The sequence below is a fragment of the Clupea harengus genome, chromosome 19 (genome assembly GCF_900700415.2).
Source record: "Clupea harengus chromosome 19, Ch_v2.0.2, whole genome shotgun sequence".
NCBI lineage: Eukaryota > Metazoa > Chordata > Actinopteri > Clupeiformes > Clupeidae > Clupea > Clupea harengus.
In genome coordinates, this window is record NC_045170.1 from 20,963,534 (window position 1) to 20,983,533 (window position 20,000).

Consider the following 20,000-nt stretch of genomic DNA (forward strand, 5'->3'; position numbering starts at 1 on the left):
TCAACTGAAGTGGAGCCAGCGGCACACCGCGGCCAAAACGCCTCTTTCCCCCACTCTCCACGACCAACACACACACACACACACACAGACACACCGCACACACACACACACACACACACACACACACACACACACACACACACACACACACACACACACACACACACACACACACACACACACATACACACACACACACACATACACACACACACCACACACCACACATACACACACACACACACACACACACACACACTCTCTCTCTCGCTCCAACGAAAGTGCCTCCAGAGTGCTGGAGAGGGTAGGGGGTGGGAAAGACTGAGAGTGGAGAGGAGGAGAGAAGAGTGTAGAAAAGGATAGAAGAAAAGGAGAAGAGCTGAGAGGAGAGGAGAAGAAAAGAGATGAGAGGAGAGGAGATGAGAAGAGCTGAGAGGAGAGGAGAGGAGAAGAGATGAGAGGAGCTGTGTGTGAGCAGGTCCACTCTCTTCAGTATGTGCATTAATGATCTTAATTAACAATCAGCAAAGGATAATTCCATCGATTTGGCAGCTTCCAGCTCTGGGCTCTGTCTTCCGAGGCCACGACTCTCCCACCATTGGATGGGCAGAACACACACACACACATACACACACACACGCCCACACACACCCTTACTTCACACTTATGCACACACACACACACACACACACACCCTTACCTCACACGTATGCACACACACAACCCACACTCTAACCTCCATTTCACCTATACTAACAGTACATACAAATACAAATACACACACACAAACACACACACACACACACACACACACACACACACACACACAAACACACACTGAGCACACAAACATGCAAATGCCCTCTGTTCATGCAAACAGACACATAAACACGCAAATGAATTGTCTTTCCCACACACTAAAGCACTTTTCCAAAACTTGTTTTCCTTTCTCTTTGATGTCCAATTGCGGCGGCTTTCAAAACTGAACAACACACCAAAGATAGTGCGTGACTGGACAAGGGGCAAGAAACAGGAAATTGGCCACTGCATGCCGAAACTCGACCTCAATAACCTTCACTCCCTCCACACACACCACCCCCCGCCCCCAACACCCCCCCCCCCCCCACCCACACACACACTCACACATTTCCTGGAAGTTTCGGTGGCGTCTCTCTCTCAGCATCGTTGACCCTCCCCAGAGGCTCCCGACACCAGTGCTCCGGGAGGTTGTGGCTACACCACACCACAACTCCATTCCACCGCACAAACGACCCCCAAACTGTTTAAAATGCCCCGAGCGTCCCCCTTTGACATGCCTCACAGCTCCACAGTTACTGCCCCTTGGCAGCTTGACGAATGCCCACAGGAGGGTACAGGGCTCCAGCAGCAGGGGTGTAGTCCCCGCCATGTTTTACCCATAGTTCCGAGCTGCTGCTCCAGCAGTCACCTCAGAGAGGGGATGTGTGTCCCTGCCCTGACCCTCAGGATCCTTGTGCTTCGTGAGTAATGATCACCGGCTCCTTGATTAGCTTGGGAAGGAATAAATCAGTCTTGGCCCCGAAATATGTGCTCAAAACGATAGGATGTTTCTTTCCCGTTCCTGTCCCCCATCCTCAACCCCCCCCCCCCCCTCCCCAAATCCCCCTCTTTAAGAATGAGCAACAGCTGTAGGACATACAGACTGCCCCCCCCCCACCCCACCGAATCTGACGTTTGAATAGTTTGTCTTTGTCGTTGTAATCCAACACTCTTCATAATAACACATGAAAACAAAGGAAGGAGAGGTTTTACAAGATTTGCTTCCGTGCACCATCTTGATTTTTTTATTGCCCTTTTCTATGTGCGGTTTTATTATTGTTGTAGTTGTTGTTGTTGTCATCGTGCAGACGTTCATTGCCTTTTGCAGCCTCTCCACATTGGCTGTCAGTGTGTTTGCCAGTGGAATGTCTCCCATCATGGCCGTACCGCCAGAGGTTTGACAGGAATAAGGAGATGGTGGAGGGAAAGAAGAATGTTGTTGGATCCATTTTTTTCAAGACCAGATGCTTTAGAAAAACACACAGATTCTGTTTACAATGTGTGTGTATCTGTGTGTGTAGGTGAATGTATATTGTTGTTATCTGTATGTGTGTCTGTGTGTGTGTGTGTATATGTGAGTGAGTGAGTGTATATATGTGCATGTGTATGTTTGTGTGTCCGGTAATGTGTATGTGTGTGTGTGTGTGTGTGTGTGTGTGTGTGTGTGTGTGTGTGTGTGTGTGTGTGTGTGTGTGTGTGTGTGTGTGTGTATGCATCTGTGTTTTCACATGCCATCCCCTCCCCCTATGCTAGACACACACTTCTCAGACACCCCATCAGTGAGTTACAGCAGGATTCAGCTTAACAACCTCTTGACAAGCAATTAACACTCTTCAGGTTGTCTCTCCCCTTCAGTCAAGGACCCTCCAGACTGCACACTGAGCACGTCAGATCTGAACCATTAGCTAACAAGGCTGTGTGCTAACATCCGCGCCGGCAGGCAAAAAAATCACACAAATGGATGGAGGCAGTCTCCGCCATCCTTATATTTTTATCACATTTCTGAAAGAAGGAAATAAATAAATGATCACATCGACTGTGATCCGCTGACAACCATTCCTGTCAGGAATTCCTCACTTCGTGGGTTTCTGAGTCTATTTTTCATTTATTTCTTTTTTTCATTTCTTTTCAACACACCCCTCCGCTGGTTTACTGCAGACGTCTGCCGTTTAAATTAGGCAAGCGATGAAAATGAAGTTGGCAGACGTTTCCACTGTTTGTTTTTTTTTCCCCTCTCTCACCGAAATGGAAATGAATTTAAACACTGTAAAGTTGAGTTGTTAAAATTAGACATCTCTTTTTCTCCTACGCACTCTCTCTCTCTCTCTCTTGCTCTGTTATTCTCTCTTTCTCTCCCTCTCCCTCTCTTTACCAGATCTGCGGGCAGCATCGGAATAGTGAGCCGTACCCAGACGAGAAATTGAGTTAGTCTGTTTGTCTGGTTTGATTTCCCGCTATGTTCCCAGGCTAATTAATTTAGGGCCAGGCTGCACTTTTGTCCTCTTCTTGGCATAGCACAGTAGCCACATAAAAAAGCCTGATTAAAAACCCAACCGAAATAGAGCAAAAAACGGACTAAAAGAGGACAAAGAAGGACAACATCTCGAACGGAATATAACTGCATTGTGTGCATCAATGGTATCAAAAGTATTTCTAAATATCTGAGATCTGCACCGCCCCTGTCACAGTGAAGACACGCTGGGTAAGTCAGACAAAGTGGCACTTTGTCTGTGGCTATTTTTAGAACTTTCCAGAACTCAAGTAGTACGTGACAGAGAGGAAACAGCGAAATCGGATGGTTTTCATCCTGTGTTAGAGGTCACTGGACATCGAGTGGCATTCCGATGGGAGCGACAAGGCAGGAAATTGAACGTAGAGGTTAGTTTACTTAGATAGGTCATTTGTAGTCCAAGTTCAAGAGGTAAGTAGGGTGGCTGTCACGGAAGCAGACACGTTTTTTTAGTCTGTCTCCTAGGAGACACCACAAGACCCTGTCACGTCTGTGACCTAGACTCACCCGGTCGCCTGCTGTCAAGCATTCCCAATTCCTCTCCCCATTAAACTCCTGGGTGAGTCTTACGCAGTGGAAACGCTAAGCTGCAGTTTTGTTCACCCTCACCGCTCACCCACTTCATGGATGGAAACAGTGACACATCAGCTCCCTGCACGGACGCCATTTTGGCTCTCTGCCCTTGCCAGTGGCTGGGGCAGTGAAAAAGCCTTGTTTTTTTTTTTCTTATTTTCTTTTTTTATGGCAGCCTTACTATCACCTGTTAGGGAATAAAGAGAAATACAAGGCGCCTGTTCCAGTGCCTCTGTAAATGGCGGCCCTCTCATCCATCCGTGCTGGGAGGGTGATAAGTTAATTGCCTGTACTGCTATCTCGCCTCCTGCGGCTAATATAATAAAGCCTTTCAATAAAAGCTATTTTACCACAAATAGGCCCCACACCCCTAGAGATGCTGGGGGAAAGGCAAAGAGTGCAGTGTGTCCAATATCTGTGTTTGAGTCTGTGTGTGTGTGTGTGTGTGTGTGTGTGTGTGTGTGTGTGTGTGTGTGTGTGTGTGTGTGTGTGTGTGTGTGTGTGTGTGTGTGTGTGTGTGTGTGTGTGTGTGTGTGTGTACTGTATGTGTGCTTATTTGTCTTTTGTCTGTTTTTATTTCACTGTGTGTGTATGTGTATGTGTGTAGTATGTGTGTACCCATTTGAGGTTGCTGTATTGGTGTTGGCTTTGTGTGTGCATGTGTGTTTGTTTGTATGTGTACTGTGTGTGTGTGTGTGTGTGTGTGTGTGTGTGTCTGTGTCTGTGTCTGTGTCTGTGTGTGTGTGTGTGTGTGTGTGTGTGTGTGTGTGTCTGTGTCTGTGTGTGTGTGTGTCTGTGTCTGTGTCTGTGTGTGTGTGTCTGTGTGTGTGTGTGTGTGTGTGTGTGTGTGTGTGTGTATTAATCTGGCTGAGGGCCCAGTGGATTTGTTAGGGGGCAGTGTTGTGTGATATGTCAGCTGCCGCTGCTGTTTGTGCTCTGATGGAAGTAATGTGGGTAGAGGTCTCCGACCCAAAGATAACATTTTCATAGAAGACATCAAAACCAGCAGCACAGATGTTAGGCTACAATCTTCTCACACACTTAGACTGACAGACACACGTACACACACAAACACACTCTTTCACACACATACACACACAGAGAGAGAACCACATTCACACATATACACACACACAATATCCCACTCGCTCTCAATGCACTCACTGATCCTGCTGGTTCTTGTGTGGTGGACGGCGGCCATAGAGGCGTGTTGTTTATCCCCTGCACACACACACACACACACACACACACACACACACACACACACACACACACACACACACACACACACACACACACACACAGAGAGAGAGCTGCAGAGGGAGGATTCTCTCATCAGGGTTTGGACACACACCAACCTGGGCCTGCTGGAATACCAAGCATGCTCTTTAAAACGCCACATGCCAGCCCAGTGTGTGCTCAGTCCTGCCACAGCCCAGCCACCCCAACAACACACACACACACACACACACACACACACCACACACACACACTCACACACACACACACACACACTCGCACTCGCACGCTCGCTCGCTCGCACGCTCACGCACAAACAGAATAATGTGTGCATTACACATTATTGTACATATATTCTCTTTTGTTTTCACATACTTGTTTTCTGTCATTGGCATATTGCATACTGTACTCATGCCATCACTATCTCCCTTCTGTGTGTGAAAACTAATAGGTGGTCTGTCTCCATCTTGAAAACCTCATGCAGCTCACACCCAGAGTTCTTATGAAGGGAACTCTGTGTGGCCCAAGATTCTCGTCATGCATAAAGATGTTTGGGGTCGGTTTCCAAACCGCTGCGTTTCGGCCTCACCTTTCACATTATTTTATATAATTTTAGCGAATAAATAGTATGAAATCCAGAGTAAATATCATTAACATACCACCCCTAGTCTTAAAGTCACAGATTGGTCCCTGGAGGTACTTGCGGTCTTTTAATGAACACATCAGCATGAAGTTCTGGAAGACTACGGCTTCGGAAACACCATTCACGTCCATAAAGCCGTTAAGCAAACCAAACCATGACACTTCTACCATTCCACCTCTCTCTCTCTCTCTCTCTCTCTCTCTCTCTCTCTCTCTCTCCTCTCTCTCCTCTCTCTCTCTCTCTGTCCTGAGCTCCATCTGTCTCGGGGAAACCCCTATCGCTGCCTCCTCTCTGCTCTGCTGTAGGGTATCCAGTCTCTCTCTGCCCCCGGCGGCCCACAAATCATTCGCATCCCATGATTCACTGCTCTGCGGGCCGTCACTGGTAAACTGTGGCTGTACATCAAATCCCGGGCAGGCCTCCTCCCCCTCCCCCGGGTTACACACACACACATACACCCCTACACCCCTACCCCTGCTCCTGATACAGTATGGTTAAGGCACACCGTGCTCCACCTCATCAGGGCTGACTGCGGCGGACTTCTGCCGACAGGGTGAACGTTTCTTAATGCCGACCGCTTACAGAGAAGAGTTCATTGCCGGTGTGAAAGTCAGTTAGAATTCCGATGAACATCTCACCTGCATAGCATAGCAACCCCCATTTATCTCTTTTTTTTTTATTCCACGAGCTTCAGTCCGCAGCAAGCAGTCACAGCAGCCCCCCGCTTAATGGCAGATCAAGTGCGTGTGTGTGTGTGTGTGTGTGTGTCGGGGGGTGTTCTCACACCAAGGGGGAGACAAAACATGGCAATTTCCCCTTCAGGCATAATGAGGATTACTCTAATCGGATACTAGGGGTGGAGCGTGCACATCATATCGATACGGACATTCTAACGGGATCTTATCTCCGCGGGGCGGTGAGCGCTCTGAATGGACACCAATGTGGCCTTTCAGAAAGAGCTCATGCTGCAGTATTGTGCACAGTAAGTGACAGTTCCGGCCTTTTTTTCCCCCAGTCTTGGCATTTTGCACTGCCTAGAAGCCTCTGGGAATCACAATCCGGCGTGTCGACGTTCCAGTGTTCTTGTTCATGTCTCTAACGCTGCAAAAAATCTGGAATGCATATGACAGGGCCAACAGTTCGATCACGTCCGTCCGTCCGTCCGTCCGCCGCCCAAACACCGCCCAAAATGACAGCTATGGTTTTGTTTATCATGCTTGGATATAGCTGGTGGTTGATGTCGGATCCAAGCAAATCCTATGCGGCTCTTCTCTCTCTCTCTCTCTCTCTCTCTCTTTATCTCTCTCTCTCTCTCTCTCCCTCGCTCCCTCCTCCGCTTCTCCCTTCTCCTCCCCTGAGCTCCCTGTCTTTTCCCTTCACTCAGCTGTTATTATAAGAGCTTTGCGCTAACCTCTGTTCTTTCAGAGGAGCTCGTTAGTCTTGGCGGCGGGCTGAGCTTATGTTCTAGACCACTGCTAATGCAGGGGCTGTGTGGTGTGTGTGTGCTGTAGTCTTTTCCACAAGCCTCTCAGTGTGTGTCTGGCATGTGTGTGTGTTTGAGTGTGTGTGTGTGAGCATAAGCATATGTGTGTGCATGTCCATGTGATTATGTGTGTGAGAGACAGAGACATAGAGATGGACCAAAAGAGAAAGAGCACAGACACACACACGCACACACGCACACACACACACACACACACACACACACACACACACACACACACACACACACACACAATGGTAAACTTTGGAGACCCCATGATGTTTTCCCCACATTGCGGAGGGGGTGTTTCTCGCTGGTCAGTCTGCCTGTCTCCTGAGGGGGCCGCCTCACATAAAGCATGCTATGACATGCACGTTGGAACGACCACCTCACCGCCGCTCCGGCCACAGCCGCGCTATATGAGCCTCACCGCCCCCCGTAGGCCCCGTCTGTGTTCCGACGAGTAACCACCTCGACCAATCAGTTTGACAGCCCCCGTATCCCCCCCCCCCCCCTCCCTCAAGAGAGGAGTTTCTGTGCGGGTCGTTATTATTCTGTTAATGTTTGAAGTGTCAAAAGAATTTTGGCCAAGTTGTATATTTTCTCCCACTCTCCCGCTGTCTCCCTGATAGGATTTTACTGATTGGCCACTGATACCTTTTGACAGTTTCCTTGCATAACCTGTTGCGGTGGGGAAACCATGATTGTATAGCGTGTGTGTGTGTATATATATTTATATATATATACAGTATATATATATATATATATATATATATATATATATATTTATATATATGTGTGTTTTTCCCCATGGAGAAGCACTTTGTAATGTGTGTTTTTTTCCATCTGTGTGTCTGTCCTGATTTTATGTTTTGTCCTGAGTATGTTCAGTATGTCTTGGTGTTGTGTGTGGGACTGGCAGTGGGCCTTGGGTTTGTATGATTGTCCTTGGCCTCGTCTGATTGATTTCTTCATTTCTTCATGTCAAAGCAGTTGTACTGTAATAAGGAAATGCTGTTCTGGTGTACAGGGTGTTAACCATGCCAAGGTTATGGGTTTGATATCCTGTGTGTGAGTGTGTGTGTTTGTGTGTTTGTGTGTTGTGTGTGTGTGTGTGTGTGTGTGTGTGTGTGTGTGTGTGTGTGTGTGTGTGATGTGTGTGTGTGTGTGTGTTTGTGTGTTTGTGTGTGTGTGTGTGTGTGTGTGTGAGTGTTTGCGTGTGCGTGGGCGTGGGCGTGTGTGTGTGTGTGTGTGTGTGTGTGTGTGTGTGTGTGTGTGTGTAAAAGCTTCTGCTAAGTGAAAGAATGCAAACTGCACAGTGTTCACCTCAGAGTATATAGGGAAATTAATGCAAATAATGTATTGAGAGTTTCCAGGCCTGATGTCCTAAATCTTTGTTCTATTTTGTGAATTGATTTGAGGTGTTTAAATTGGAAAAAAATACGCTTCAGTGTGACACATTAATCTATGCTTTTGGAACCACAGTGGCCATTTCATTCAGCAGGTATGTCAATTGCAATGATCACCTATCAATTAGACAGCTCGTTAAGAATTTGCCTGCATGTCGACAGCATAATCACCTCCTGCGCTTTCAGGCATCTGCATCCACATGTTGTGATTTAGCCATTGTTTCGATGTCAGGGGTTTTTACCGCGATCGGGCGGGAATGTTGGCATTGTCGGCGATAGCAGCGGCGGCGGTGGAGTTTGATGAGGAGAGAGGCGGTGCGGACCCATTATCCCATTCCAATTACACTTTATTTCTCAAGCCGAGGATCAGAGGCTACAATTGACTGCTTTTAATCCGCCGCCCAAATTTTAATTAACACGCACTCGACCTCGGTCGCCCCATACAGGCATGGGAAAGGCTCTGATCGCGGGAAAGCGCACTCCGCTGGATGCCCTTCGACTCCAGTGGCCTCCCAACACCGTAACGATGGGAGGAGGGGGGGAAAACAGGAGGGAGAGGGGGGTGAAAGGAGGAGAAAGGGAGAAAGAAAAGATTAAAGATGCTAAATTGAATCGCTGTGCAATCTACCTATTTTTAAGTTTTAAGATTAACTTTGGGCTTTTCTAGCCGTTGTGTAATAGAACAGTTAAGATCACACAGGAAATGAGTGGTGCAGAGAGATGGGGAGTGGGCTTCGAGAAACGACCTCAGGTCAGAGGTCAACTCTGGGTCCTCATGGGCACTGGAGCCGTGTGTGGCATGGAACACCAACTGCGCTACGGCTCCCCCCGGCAATCTAGCGGTGTTAGACGCGGTGTCACGGAGAGCACACCAGACCCCGGAGACAGAGTGCTGAGTTAATGGCTGAGTGCTAGTGCATCTGTTTGAACGATTACCGGGTATTATTTTATTTATCAGGCGCCGCTGGGATTGGTTACGGTAGCAGAACGGGTGATTAGTGCTAATGTGGTGCCATCCTCGCCTGTGGCACTGTCTCAAAAAATGGGTCTCTTTTCATGGCATCACTTGGCTTGGCACTGAATCAATAAGATTTGATTCGGTCCCATTAAAACACGATTAACATATATTCCGTTGATAGCATTGTTTAAGGTGTAAAAAAGATGCTGTTATGAAACAAACCTCCCACATGCTCCTTGTGCATAAGCCTTTGGGATGGGAAAAATGAAACATGTCTTCCCGAGGAAGGAACTTTTAGCGTGACCTTGATGTTCATCCTCATAAACCCTTATGGCTTCTTTCACTCCCCCAGTATCCTCTCTGGTGTGCGTTACATCGTCCCTAACATTCCTCTCTCTCTTACATATTCATCCGCCCCCCCATACACTTTCTCCAATTCTTGATTCTCTGATTGTGTGTGTGTGTGTGTGTGTGTGTGTGTGTGTGTGTGTGTGTGTTGGACATGACATGTTCTCAGAGGATGAATTATAGTACTTGCACCCTTACTGGTTTTTGTTTGATTTTAGCAGAACATGTGAGTCTTCTGAAACGTTGATTGTTGTATGTTTAATGGTTTAATGGTTTAATAAATGACGGTCTTTTCCCTCTCTCTCTCTCCCTCTGTAGGGTATGGCTTTGTGGACTTTGACAGCCCGGCAGCAGCGCAGAAGGCGGTGTCGTCCCTCAAGGCCACCGGTGTGCAGGCTCAGATGGCCAAGGTAAGGCACTTCACCCGCGCACAGGACACCGCCCCTACAGCGGGCACCTACTTGCAACAGCGGGCAGAAATGGATGGGTACAGACAGCAGCCTCTCCGATTCACACGTGGCCTGGTAAAGTGGGCAATGCCCGTTTATGCCTGAAAGCTCTTTAGTATGTGTCAGCGAAACCATAGGCATTGGATATGTTACATTTATTTGTTAGTCATATCATACACTTCATGTGGTGTTTGATATTTTTACCCCGTGGTGCAATTGTCTGAATGAGTTTCGTTCCAAAAATGCACATTTGCCATCCTGTTTATACCCCTCAGAATAAAGCAGGCCATTTTTCCTGCTGTGTCTTTAAAGATGAGATGTAAATGACCCCTGTTCTAATTAGCGTTTGGCTGTTGCGCAGTGATGTGTTGCATGATTCCAAGCCTGTAGCTCTGCACTGTGTGAGGAGGCTGTGTGCCAGTAGGCTATGTGAGAGCGGTCTTATAGTTGGTCCTTGTGCTCTCAGATTAGAAGTCTGTTTTATGTCACTTTATGTTGGCCATATTCCCCATAAACTCAATGGCCTGAACGGGTTTGGTTGTGTGGGTGTGGGTGTGTGTGTGTGTGTGTGTGTGTGTGTGTGTATGTGTGTGTGTGTGTGTGTGTGTGTGTGTGTGTGTGTGCGTGTTCAGGCCAGCGTGTGTGTGTGTGTGTGCGCGTGTTCATGCGTGCGTGTGTTCATGCATATGTGAAAGTACCTCTCCACATGTGTGTGAACGAGAGAGATCAGGTCATTCAGCTCTGCTGTGCTCTCCTCTCCTCTCGGTGGGTGTGGGTGGATGCTGTTCGCACACGTTGCCATGGCAGTGCTAAGCAAATCTCCTGAGGCTGGAATCAGATGACAATGGCTCCTGACCCTCCTATCAGTGCGCAAGTGGCTTTAGCTCCCCTTGATCCGCACCGCCCACGGATGCATCCACTCTCAGCCTTAACTACCGAAACCTCCTCAGCACAACTCCGTGACCTATTCTTCTGGGCTGGGATGAAGATTAAAGATCACGATGATGATGTTGATGGTTATTATGATTGGTATGATTTCTTAAGGGCCGACAAAATATCGTACGCAGATGTATTGAACTTTTAGAACATAGAGTTAACATAGATCATTATGATGATGAGGATGATGATGATGATGATGATGAATACAATAGATACTCTGAACTACACTCTCCATCCAGTACGGTGAATGCATGGCACCCTTCCTATTGTAATTCTGCTCATCGACGTCTGCTCTGTTCAAAGCTAGTTGACATGCAGTGATAGGCACTAAGGCTCAGGTAGGCCCTCTGTACTCTGTAAACGCTCTACTTACCCACACCTACCAGCAGGCCAGCGCACAGGACCCCTCCTCCAGTATTTATGAAGCACCGCACACACTGGGCATGCTGATGTTGCTGCTGCTATTGCTGCTGGTGCTGCTGGTGGGGCTGATGCTGCTGCTGCTGGGGCTGGTGGTGGTGCTGCTGGTGCTTTTTCAGAGGATGTTGGGAGGGCTGCCTCTGATCCTGGTGGTGATCGTCGTGGTGGTGATGATTGTGCTGCTTCTGATGATGGTGGTGACGTCAGTAACGGTGATGATGAAGACAAATGATGATGATGATGATAAGGGGGAAGGGGATAGTGCTGGTGATGAAGATGATAATGGAGACTGGTGCTACCGTTGAGGATTATTATGATGATGATGATGGGGGTGGGGGGTGGATGATGATGAAGATGCTTTTCTTTAAATGAGCCTTCCTTCACCTAACTACCTACAATCCACTTGTCCAGCCCGTAACAATATACGATAGAGTATTCTCTGTGTGTGCATGCATGAAGAAGGAAGAAGGGTCAGCTTAGAGAGATGGATGATTGGGGGGAGATGGAGCAAAGAAGGGGAAAACAAGGAGAGAAAGAAGGAAGGATAAGACAATGGAATAAAGAAAGAGAGATGGTAACATGGAAAACAAGAAAGGAAAAAAGGAACAGAGAAAGAAAGAAGAGAGAGAGAGAGAGAGAGGGAATAAGAAAAGATAGACACACAGCCCTCTCTCACAGTTGCCCTCTCTCCGTCTCTCTGCCCCCGTCTGAAACGAGGTCTCCGCATCCCTGCTGCCTCTCATATTTTCATCACTGCAGGCTTTTATTGAGTTTTAATATTTGATATTGTGAGTGTGTGTGTGTGTGTGTGTGCGCACATGCCTCTCCCACGCAACTTAATGCAAACTCCTAAGCGCGCCTGTCAAGCACAGCACTGTTAGAGTCTCTATCCTTCAGCAAGTAATAAAAGTCATGAACAATGGCCACACACACACATACACATACACACAGACACGCGCGCACACACACACACACACACACACACACACACACACACACACACACAGACACACGCACACAGACACACACACACAGACACACACACACAGACACGCGCGCACACACACACTCACACTCAAATGTGACTGTTCAAGCTGTGTGCCTGACATTTATTAATGTATGATAGCTGTTATGAGCTGCTAGGGTTTGTTAAAGTCATCAGGATTCAGAGGAGATGTCAACAACCCTGGTCTTTCTACAGGGATGTGGTAGTGTTCTCATTCGGTCTCTTTACTGGGGTTTAGCAAGTGAAAACAATGGACACGTAGCAAGAATGAATGAATCAAAGTGACTGTATATCTCATGTTAAAGCTTGGATATATATTTTTCAAAAACTATATAGAGTAGTTATACACAGTAGTTATACACGAGTTCCATTGCGCAACTTAGCTATACAGCGATCAAAAATGTCCCAAAAATATATTCCATATTCGTAAACATAACTGAAACCATGGTGGCTTTCTTCTGATCAGACACAGAGGCGGGCCCCAGTATTCAGACACGGCATGATGGTTAGGTGGTGTGAAGCGTCTCTTATAGATGCACCGGGCAGGAGAGGATTAAACCAAACAACAGGTGCAGCTAGAATATAGCCCTATATCCTCTGGTTTAACACATAGGCTCATAAAATGGAATGGGATTTTGGCAGAGGAGAGAGGGAGAGAGAGAAGGAGAGAGGGAGAGAAGGGGGCGAGAGAAAGAAAGAGGGAGGGAGGAAGAGAGAAAAAATGGAAAGAAGGAGATAAACAGAATGTGGTGGGGATGAAGGTGATAGAGAGATGGAGCGATATAGAGAAGAGACGGAGAAAGAGAGGAGAGGAGAGGAGTGGGTGAGCGAAAGAGAGATGCTTCCAGCTCATTAAATGAAGGCAGCAGAGTAATCAGGTGTCAGTCTGTGCCGACTGCACAGCCATTAAACGCCTATTTATTACAGATCCACTTTTATTTCCCTAAACATAGCTGCAAGCCGGCCAGAAGTAAACACAGCCTGCTGGATTCCCTCTTTCTCTCTCTCTCTATCTCTCTCACACACACACACACACACACACACACACACACACACACACACACACACACACACACACTTCCTCCAAATCAGGTGTTTATACTTAGATAGATAGATGGAGAGAAAAGGAAAAAGAAAGCAGAGTGATGTGTGTGTATATATATACTGTATATATCACTCTTCCTCATTCAAACCCTTTTCTATACCTTCAGCTATACTCAGACACATGTTGTGTGTATATATAGTGGATGTATACTCTTCTGTTCCCCTATCTCTGTTCATTGTGTCTGATTGGAGGCCTCCAGTGGGGCTGTGACAGAGAGATAGTGGAGATGGACACTAATGAGTGCAGCTAGAGGACTCAGCCCACAGCCCTCCTCCCTGTCACAGCGCTCAGGAAGTACAGGGGAGGAGAGGAGAGGAGAAATTAGGAGGAGAATGGTGAAAAGAGGAGAGGAGGAGAGAAGAGGAGGTAAAGGACTCAGACCCAAAACCCTCCTTCCTGTAAGAGTAGTGAGTAATGAGAGAGGGGGGAGGAGGAGGAGGAGGAAGGTAAAAAGACAAGATGAGTCTTATTACCTGTAAAGAGAAAAAAAAAGAGAGTGATAAAGGAAAGGAGATCAGGGAAGGAGGTGAGGGGGAGGAGAGGAGATACAGGAGAAGGAGGAGGTGAAGAGAGGAAGAGGAGGAGCACACTCATGAGGAAGATGACAGAGAGAGATAGGGTAGAAATGAACCGAAAGAGAGGACACACACGCATACACACACATGCACTCGCACACACACTCATGCACACACACACACACACACACACACGCGCGCGCGCGCGCGCACACACACTCATGCACGCACGCACGCACACACACACACACACACACACACACACACCCTGGCAAGAACCGTGCCTTCTCCTCCTCCGAGAGAGTAAAGTGGGATAAAAGAAGGGCCCTTGATGGTCTGCGGCCCCAGATGGGCTTAGAGCAGGATCCCCAGCCCTTAATCATCTAATCTAGCAGGTCATCACACCGGGGGGAGGGCTAGTGCTCGTGGCCGTGGCTGTGAATTGATTGTTTCGCTAATTCCCCCCTCCGCACTCTCCAGGGTCATTCTGAGGACTCTTCACATGTCTCATTGTGTCAGGAAGAGGCTGCAAAAACACACCTAGGTGGTCCTCGGCTCTTTTCCTCAATCGCTTTTTTCTCTTGGACTCTCTCTGTCTCTCTCTCTCTCTGTCTCTCTCTCTCCCTCTCTCTCTCTCTCTGTCTCTCTCTGTTTTGTTTCTTCCTGTCCGTATTCTACAGTTGTCACTCTCTCTGTTCTGTCTTCCTCTCTCCTTTACTGGTGTTCTATCTCACATTCTCTCTCTGTCCTCTTTCCTCCTCTCCTCACATTCTCCTTTCTTCTCTCTCTCTCTCTCTCCCTCTCTCCCTCGCTCGCAGTGTCAAATGAGAGGTGCAGACCTGTCACGCGGCTCTTCTCATCTCTCCTGCGCACGCCACCATTTCCCTCTCCATCCAATCACTTTGAATTACGGGGCGGCCGCCTCCTAGATTGCGGTGTCTGTTACCCGGGCAATTTCACCTTGGCAGGTTGTTGCCTTTACACAATAACCGGTCTTTATGGAAATGATGCAACTTTGTTTGGGGAGAGAGACAGACAGAGAGAGATAGATAGAGGGAAAAAAAAGATGAAAAGATGAAAAGGCAGTGCTTTCTCTCTCTTCTCCGTCGAGACATATTGAACAACCCCAGAACACAACAGACAGGTTGATCTGAAATGAAGCCTTCGCCTGAACACATGCATAGCTGCACCTCACGTAGCTCTATTCATATTTAAATTGTCCATCTGAGGCCATTTTTAAGTGCATTAGCCGCTAATGAATGATTTATGGGATGTGTAGTCTTTTGTGCTGCACAGGTAATAGTGCCATTACTTTTCCCTGCCACTGCCAATTGCCAGGAGTGGGATAGAGGGTGGGGAGTTAGCTGACAGTACAGTGGAGCTTTTTCAAAGCTCTCTGAGTGATTGTGTGTGTGTGTGTGTGTGTGTGTGTATGTGTGTGTGTTGGTGTGTGCCTAGTGTGTACACAGCTGTGTATATGTGTGTGTGTGTGTTGTGTGTGTGTGTGTGTTTGTGTGTGTATGTGTGTGTTGCCTCGTGTGTACACAGCTATGGGTGTGGGGACACAAGAGTTTATTCATGTGTACTCTTAGCATGTGGTGTCTCGGTATGCTTGTCTCTGTGTGTTTGAGTAGACCAGACCAAACTTTTCATGGCAGGCCCCCCTTTGACAAATTCCTCACATATTACCTGACATTTAATGACTTTTCTTCAACATCGTTTCTACGTTTGAACAGTTAAATATTTTACATTTCAGTTCATCGAACAGATAAACTTAAATATTTTATCAGTTAAACATTGTTTTGTTTTATTTGATGAGAGCTCTTGTTTAAACCTGGGTGATCAATCCCTACAATGTACACGTTAGGCGCATGTCCGTTGTATTAATAATTAGGTTAGTTATCCCTTCTTACCTACGGTTGACCATGACCATAATATATAAGTTCAGAAAAAAGGTTATAAACCCTCCAAATAGATTAGTTATAGCCTATTATGCAGTTAGAGCACTGACACACAAAACCTGGCCTGTAATTGGTTGTTTAGGTTCCTTGCTGACCTCCCCTGCGCTAATTCCATCCCACCCCACCCCCCCCCCACCCCACCCTCCCCCACAGTGTGGGAACCACTGGAGTAGACTAATGTACGGCGCATACATACATACATATATGCAGGCGCATTAGTGCTTGGCATCCCTCACGTCTCACATACAGTACGTGTCCATGAGTTTCTACATCTGCTCTTGTGCGGTGTAAGCTGTGTAAAATTCATCAGCAGCAGCAGCAGCTTGGCCTCTTCAGACACCGCAGTGCTCTCTGCTCTTCTACACTCCTCACGTCCTGCCTGCAGTACAGTCCAGGGATACGCATCAGAGAGGAGCATCAGATAAACATGCGTAATGCAGACCCATCAGAGATTAGCAGAGGAGCATTGCACCCATACTACGAGTTATGTTGTGCCGTTTTGAGAGCTGTCTAGGGAATATGAGGATGAGTTTGACGTTATAATAGTTACTCTTGTGCTAAATTTGAGCATTCTTTTATTATACATGTATACAGAAGCGACAATATGAGCTTCATTGTATAACTAGTAGTTGACAGGCAAGAATATGTTTGATTACAATAGTTAAATAGGCCCATTTAATTTTGTAAATGTTACATCAGGTTTTTTGGAGGAACAGTGGAAAACATGTTGTAGCTTGTTGTAGTGACATCTTATGAGTGATTTCTAGGGTAATAGGGTAAATAGCATCTATACACCATTATGACTGAGCCTACAAAATTCCATTAAGATTGGTCGTTCACACAGGCATATACTGGCTTCTGAATTTAGAATGGTCGTTGGCGGCCATTTTGTTGAGCAAGCAGAATGGAAGTTTAGGACAAAAAGTGTAGGTGGGGGGTGTCACTGTTTGGGAGGGACGCCAACTGCCATCGATTCACCCAGGGTCTTTCTTCTTTTCTAAATGATTCCTCCGTCACCACGCCAACTCTACCACTGATGGCCGGCATGTATAGGTGAATATAATATGATCATGCCTCAGAGCTCAATCTAAAGCAAGCTGAACCTATACGCAAGGAACCTATACACAACGTGTAGGTGGGAATCAGTGCTGTGGCTGGGGGGCACTGGAGAACATGGCAGTGGTGGTGAGGGATGTGACCCGTGTGAGCTGTGTGAATGATCACGGCGAACGCGGCCAGGGAATTCTGCAATGCCGGCGGCACAGCTGCGTCTCTCTGCAGTCTCACACAGAGTGCAGCCGTCACTGTGACTGAATATAGCCGTGCATACGTAGCCGCGCATACGAGAGCAATATGAGCTCTGCCACTTTCTTCTTGAAAGCATAGGGTGTCAGCAAGAGTGCGAGAGACTGAGAGGGAGAGATAGATAGAAGAATGGAGAGATAGTGTGTGTGTGTGTGTGTGTGTGTGTGTGTGTGTGTGTGTGTGTGTGTGTGTGTGTGTGTGTGTGTGTGTGTGTGTGTGTGTGTGTGTGTGTGTGTGTGAAAGAGAGAGAGAGATCAGTTCTCAGTTCATTCTCATCCTGTCAGCGCCAGAAGAGAGCAGCTTGGCAGGAATAAGTATTTGTCTGCTGTCTGTATGTTACATGTGATATGGAACTGTGATATGGTATGATGTTTCTTGCGTCAGTAAATCGGGTTGCACGCTGTAAAGCATGTTTTTAACGCTAAAGAAAAACAAAACGACTCGCAGCATGGAAACAGAATGACATATCTGCACAAAGGCTACGTCAATCAAAATAAACACACCAGGCATACATTACACAGGCGGTTAGGGTTTGTTTCCGAGAAATATGTTGAACGGATTCCAGGCCTTGCATGCATCGTATGTGAAATGTATCTGACACCGCCGGTAGAGCTGGAAGTGCTTTCTCCGTTTGTCTCCGCTAAAGACGCTCGCTGCTGCTTCACTCAGCACCAGGTGAGGTGGAGCAGATGTCAGCAGATCGGAGGCACTTTTGAAGGGCAAAAGATACAGCCGACTTTTTGAGCGATGGCAAGATGGCGATAATATGAGACAGATAGAAAGAGAGAGAGAGGGAGGGAGAGAGAGGGAGAGGGAGAGGGAAAAGAGAGAGAGATGGACCATCTGACTGCAGCCCTCCGATGGCTTCCCATGTCTGGGTGTTCTAATTACACTTCAATCATTGGCGGGCGCACTGCATGCGGTAATTATTCTGCGGAGCGGAGCGGAGCCATGCGGTGAGTCGTCGGAGCGAGAGGGAGAGGGAGGGATGGAGAGAGGAATGGTAGAAGGGAGAGAGAAGAAATGAGAGAAGGAAAGTCAGAGATAGGGAGGGAGAGGGAGGGAGAGACAGTGGATGAGAGAGAAAGAAAGAGGAGGGAGAAAGATAAAGTTTAGAAAGACATCGGAGGGGAGGGGAACAGAAGGAAGGAGGAGAGAGAATGAGAGGGGAGGTGAAAGAGGAGTGAGAGAGAAGGAAGAGAGAGCAAGGCCTGCTGTCTTCACCTATGTCATCACAGAAAGCCATTTCTAGCTAACGAAGAAAAGTTTGAGCGAGAGACTCTGGAGGAGGAGGAAGAGGAGGAGGAGGGGGAGGAGAGGAAGACAAGCAGGAAGAGAGGGAGAGTAAGATAGAGGAATGGAGATAGACTGTGTGTGTGTGTGTGTGTGTGTATATGTATGTGTGTGTGTGTATGTGTGAGATAGATAGAGAGAGAAAGAGAGAGAGAGAGGGAAGGAAGGAATGATGGAGGAGAGGAGGGGGGGGGGGGGGACCCTCCTGTGGCCCCGCTGGGATGTCATGTTTCCCCCAAACTTTTAATGGCCACCTAGCCTCGAACACCTCGCCTTCCTCCGACACCGGCACCTGCCACCTCCTCCCAGCGCACCTGAGCAGGAAGGCGGAGGGAGGACGAGGAGGAAGGAGAAGAAGAGAAGTTTTAAATGAAGAGAACAGATGAGGAGATTACCCACAGAAGGCACTGCACGGGGAGCCTCTCCTCTCCTCCCCTCCTCCTCCCTCCCGCTCCCACAGTCTTAATCACCGCTCCCCCCTCCTTTATCGATCACACATAATGCCTTTATTAGTGCTGGCGGATGTAAAAAGCGGCCAGCCGAGCTCAGAGAGGGCGGGGGAAGTGCTTATTTGTGGCCATTTAGAGGAGTGAAAGATGCAATCAAAGCCAATCGGCCACCTCGCGTTTAGTGTGTTGAGTACGGACAAGCCCGGCCCTGCAGCAATGAACGGGGGAGGCCTGGTCAGGAGGATCATTTTAACGGCTTGATGAGTTTGATGGAATGGCTCAGAGGAGCGTGCGGATGGACGGACCCGTAGCAGGGGCTCGCTGTGGCGCGGGACAGAAGCCCAGGTTTCCTGCCCCTCTCGACAGGCTCGGCGACCGCTCCAGTGTTCTGCTTTAGAGCGCTCTGAAACAGGGCTCTTTCAGGTCTGGGAATCAGCAAACTGGGCACTTTTTAAAAATCCCTTTGATGTGGCAACTGTGCCAGACCTTCTACCGATCGCCAGCAATGGACCACGCCATCCATTAGTGCAGAGAGAGAGAGAGAGAGAGATAGAAGGAGAGAGAGAAGAAGCGAGTGGGGCATGGCGAAGGGGTGGGGGGAGGCAGAGAGATGCTCCAATTGTGTCCTTTACTGTGTTATAACTGGTGTTATATATATGTAGTTATATTGTTATATAGCATTCGACTGAGTGTGGTTTTAGAAACACTGTATATACACAGTTGTGCTTATAAAGCAATTCTGAATGGAATTGAATTGAATTGAAAGATAGAGAGAAAGGGGGAAGGAGAGAGAGAGATAGAGGACTGAAGGAGGGCA

The 20,000-nt window shown here is 47.7% G+C and overlaps 1 protein-coding gene across 9 annotated transcripts in view; it reads left to right on the forward strand.

Annotated features, from left to right (window-relative positions):
• The window catches only part of LOC105903656 (RNA-binding motif, single-stranded-interacting protein 3), a 252,401-nt gene that overhangs the window by 101,423 nt on the left and 130,978 nt on the right, over positions 1 to 20,000 (forward strand). For 8 of the 9 annotated variants that reach the window (XM_031586378.2, XM_031586377.2, XM_031586374.2 and 5 more), the window contains exon 4: positions 10,060 to 10,151. In XM_031586378.2, coding sequence (XP_031442238.2) covers positions 10,060 to 10,151 — 92 coding nt within the window. The other variant, XM_042710637.1, reaches the window with a different exon arrangement.